Here is a 4,662-nt window from a genome sequence, read left to right as displayed (position 1 = left end):
GTAATCTTATGCAATAAGTGTGCACATGTTCCTAAGCAAGTGTTAAGCTCGGTAAAAATTATCTAAATTCAATGCAATTCCTTTCCTGAAAAACTGAAAATTTCTTAAATTTTTAAATTCTGCTTAACACTTCACAATCGTGATTGAATTTGCTAAAAATGTAAAGTAACCTTAATATCTATTCCATGCCTAGTCATAACTGATATTAATATTTTAATTAAATAGAATCATGTCTTCTGATTTTAGCCACTTCTGTTTCCAGTTTCAGCTATTCACAGGAAAAGTATTCCCCCGATAGTGGCTATTTATTTCAGGAAGGAATGAAATAATCTCTGAAGATTTCTGCCTCTCTTCATGTTGGAAAAAGCTGAGATGACTAGAAAAGGACAAAGACCTGGTTTTCGATAGCCCTGTTTAGGTGAGAATGGATGCCGCAGATACTTGAATGCAGCCAAATAATTGTCCATATTAGTTTTGATACAAAGCCGATGGAAATGATTTGGACAGACTGCCGGTATTCTTGATTCAGGGGGATTTTGGGGCCAAGCCCTTAATGCAGGCTTCTATAAAATCAGAGAACAAGAGCTCTGAGAAGTCCATGTATTCATGTGCCTTCACATCTGTTACTAAGGTGTCCAGTTAATGTCGGAGTCATCATGGTAACACCATTTCAGTATTGTAGGACTTAGTTACAAGCCAGAAAATCCAATTGATACAGTCAAGGCTTACAAGTCTTAATATGACACATTCTGTCACTGGTTGAGACACGGAGATAAGAAAATGCCATCGAAAATCAGCTGAGCCAGACAATGGTTGATCTGTTCAGTAGAAGAAAGAATTTTATTTGGTTTTTATCACCTCTTCTTTTATATTCCAGTTATGCAGCATGATGGTCTTCAGAGTAAATTTGCCACTTCACAGTTAATTATGCAACAACAGAAATGCAGCAGCCTTAGGATATTTTCTATCTAAGCATGTATGGGTAGAGACGGGTAAAATTTAGACTTCTTAGTTGAGCTATTACTCTGGGTTCCTTTCTGGCTGACAGAGACCATGATCTTTTTGAGGCTGAAAAACATCCATCTCGAGGAAAGAAGACCCGTTCAAGTACCTCGACACTCAAGCTTACAGGTTATGCCACTTTTTCACATTATGCTATATATGTGATGCTATATAACACTGAAAGCCATGCAAACTCATCTCTCTGTTAGTCTCTTACTTTCAACAGATCACCAACCATTTGACACATGCTTCCATCCGGCTCACCTTGAATCCTCCTGGATAAAGGAAGGCAACCAATATAAACAAGACCTTGGGCCCCACATTGTAATATGTGTTCCAAAGAGTCACTGCGGAAACAGAAATAAGCACCTTCTTCCCACTGCTCCCTCAGACTCTTCTCCCACCCTCACATCTGAATTCCGCCATTGCTTTATTTTTCACAGATAGAAACAAGAACAAGGAGAAAAACACTTTTTTTAATGGAAAGAGGAAGACATCTCCTTGGCAGTCAGCTTTTACATAAAAACTACATGGCACAACATTCCACTTCTTCAAGTTAGCTGTAATTGCCTGGATACAGCAAAGGAAAAAGGAAGGCAAGTCCACTTTTCTCTGTTATCACTTCTGTTGTTTAATCGGACTTTTCAGGTCACTGGAATGTCCAGAAGAGCGGAGTGAAAATGTATTGGTCTGATAGTCCTCACTGTTTGGTGCAGTTTAGCTTTCTTTGCTTTTTTCTAAGCCCTGATGTTCCCATCAAAAAGCTTAATCAATCCATTAGTCTACAGGTTACAACAACCACTGGGGAAAAGAACACCAAAAAACCCCCCAAACAAACAAACAAACAAACAAACAAAACCCCTCAACTACAAACACTGGGAATGCAAGTTTATTTTCAAGCTTGTGAATATTTTACAACACTGGAGAACAAAAACAGTCACACATAAGAAAATACTTAGCAGTATTTTATATCTTATTTATTATTATATTTTAATACTTAGCAGTTTTATTATACCCTAGTAGCCTCCTCGTCCATCTCCCATGGGTCTCATTCTCCTTCTGTGCAAAAGTTTGCTTTTCGTTCTAATTTACTCGCAAAGAGCAGTTATTCCTTAATAATTATCTTATAGAGCCTCATCCCTCCCAACACCTCCACTTTCTGCTACTTGGCTATCAGAAATTGTTTAACCTGTAGCTCCTGGAATAACACCAGAACGTGAAAGTGTATTGGGTTTTATAGTGAACTTTAAATCTTTTTGTTTCTAAAGAGACAATATAAAAAGACAATATAAGAGGACTTTTTAGTCATTGTGTTGCAGTTTAACAAGACATTTGGCTTCTTATTTGCATGTCTACTGAATCAAAATAAGGAAGAAAGCTTGAACAAGCTGGATAGACTCCGTTTCCCATTGTGTAAGGATGGAATACCAGTTTCCAGAGCTGGTCATCTACGGTGTCTTTGAAGGATACTACCGATGTCCACTCCCTAGAAACATTGTGTTATATACGGTTCGTCAGTGAAAATGCACAGGAAGTGAACCAAGAAGAGGTGATTTTTGTGTTTGCCGTGGTGCAAAGTATATCAATGAGAGGGCTATTTTGATCAGCCAGTCAGCGTTTAATACATCACTTCAATGCTTGTCCTGCAAAAGAAGTCCGACGGGCAGAACTGCTGCAGAAGTGGATCCTACTCCAGTTTGCTCAGTATAAACTGCAATCATTACATTTGGTGGGTCTTTTGGGTTGTTTGTTGTTTGGTTTTTTTCCGAATCGGGCTTTTGTATGTGATTACTCCAGATCCTGAGGGCATCTTTAGCACACAGATGTGGTCATTTTTACTCCAGAACTAGACGGCACAGTCCATCTTGTCCTCCTCCACACTGGCATAAGTCCGTATCTCTTACCGTGCCACCTCCGGCCAATTTCTGTTTGTACCTCAAAAGGAAAGGAAAATGCTATTTTGTGGTCAAACACTGCTTGGGAGTAGACTGGTGGGAAAGAGGAAAGACAGAAATGATGGCTAGAGAAGGGTAAAATTTAGACATCTCAGTCCAAGTCAGTTGCTCTGGGCTCCCTTTCTAGCTGATAGAGAAAAATAGGATCCTCTAGAGAATGTTTCATCTAGCCTGTTTCAGCACGCTCATCCCTCTGCACTGATGAAAATGTCTAGTGTGGCTATCTCAGAGTTGGCCTCCCATGTTGAAATGAGTAAATGAACCCCACTCTTCCTTCAAGAAGTAAGGACATACTGTATGTGCGTCCGCCCAGTCCTGTGTTCCTACTTAATGACTATGGGCCCAACAATCAAAGTTTATTATTAAAGCTGTTATACAGTTAAATAAACGAAAAAAGTCTCACTTCCATTTTTAGCTTTTCTGGTTTCTATTTCTACCTGGTGATCCTCAGTCCACCTTCCTTTGCTGAACTGAAAAGTCTGTCAGCACTAAGTAACTTTCTCCCATCAAAGTAGTTATACTTTGATATCTTTATACATAGTCAAGTTACCTCAATCTTCGTCTGAGAAATAAAAGAGCTTGGGGTCTCTAAATCTGGCACTGTAAATTATATTTTCCACCACTAGAATATTTTCTCAGCTTTTTATATCATCTCTCTCTTTTTTATATCATCTTCTCTCTTTTTTTTAAAAATCCCTTTGAAAATTTATTCCATTAATGGTCTCACCAACGTTGCCTACACAATTGAACACATTCTCTCCACATTGCTTACTTTTCCTCCATTGTTAAGGGTTGTTGTTCCATCTGTTTCTAGAAAAGTATAATCTGCAGCAAGTTTCTTAATCAACACTCACCAATTTGTGGCTGAGAAATAATATTACTTTTCTATTTAAGACCGTGAGGTGAAGGCCATCAGCAATCAGGAGACATTTGCTTTCTGTTGTTGACAACTATGTATACCATGCATTAGCATGGTCACAGAAACATACAGTAGGTCCAGACCAGACACTAAAACCTGCCTCCACATCCGATTCTCATTAGAAATGTGCCTTCCCAGATGTTTAATAGGAAGGAAGTTTCTAAATTGAAGTGTTGTATGTTGTATGTCTAGGATGTCAAGATGGATGTAAAGCTATGTTCTACTATCAAAAGAGATTAGAATTATTAAGACACTAGTGAACAGGAGTGTTAACTAAGTGCAAGCATCATTAGAGCAGTCAACAGTTCATAGCTGTAAACTCAAAAAGGCTAAGAAGTGTTAACAAATTTGAAGGCACTTGTTTTAACACTTCAGAAATTTCTGACAAAATTATCAAGTAAATGTGGACCACAGCACACGTAGACACTTACATACTGTTTGCAAACTTAATCAGCCCTAGACTTTAAACTTGGAAAATGACGATTTAGTCGATATGGCCCAGGGAATCTATAGTGGGTCAGCTGTCTCTAACATAGACAACTGTAGTTGGTCATTTCAATACGTCTCTAAGTTTCACTGACTGTGATGATTAGGGGCAGGATTCACCTCCTACACACACCTTTGACACCCTAGGGGATGCCCTGGGGGGTAGTATATATGAATCGGGAGGCTCTGCCTTCTTAGGAGCTGCAGGTAGAAACCAGTAGACTTTTAGGTAGTTTGAATAGAATCATTGAGGTTGGAAAAGACCTCTAAGATCATCGAGTCCAACCGTCAACCCAACAC

General features: G+C 38.9%; 1 protein-coding gene across 1 annotated transcript in view; it reads right to left on the bottom strand.

The window, feature by feature from the left end:
* Positions 1-2,814: 2,814 nt before the first annotated feature.
* Positions 2,815-4,662, bottom strand: part of GHRHR (growth hormone releasing hormone receptor) — a 24,861-nt gene continuing 23,013 nt past the window's right edge. Inside the window, 1 exon segment of the mRNA XM_009275978.1 lies at positions 2,815-2,937. Coding sequence (XP_009274253.1) covers positions 2,815-2,937 — 123 coding nt within the window.

The sequence above is a fragment of the Aptenodytes forsteri genome, unplaced genomic scaffold (assembly GCF_000699145.1).
Source record: "Aptenodytes forsteri isolate BGI_AS27 unplaced genomic scaffold, ASM69914v1 Scaffold80, whole genome shotgun sequence".
Classification (NCBI taxonomy): Eukaryota; Metazoa; Chordata; class Aves; order Sphenisciformes; family Spheniscidae; genus Aptenodytes; species Aptenodytes forsteri.
Note: the sequence above shows the minus strand (reverse complement) of the source record. Positions and strands in the feature narration are given on the sequence as shown.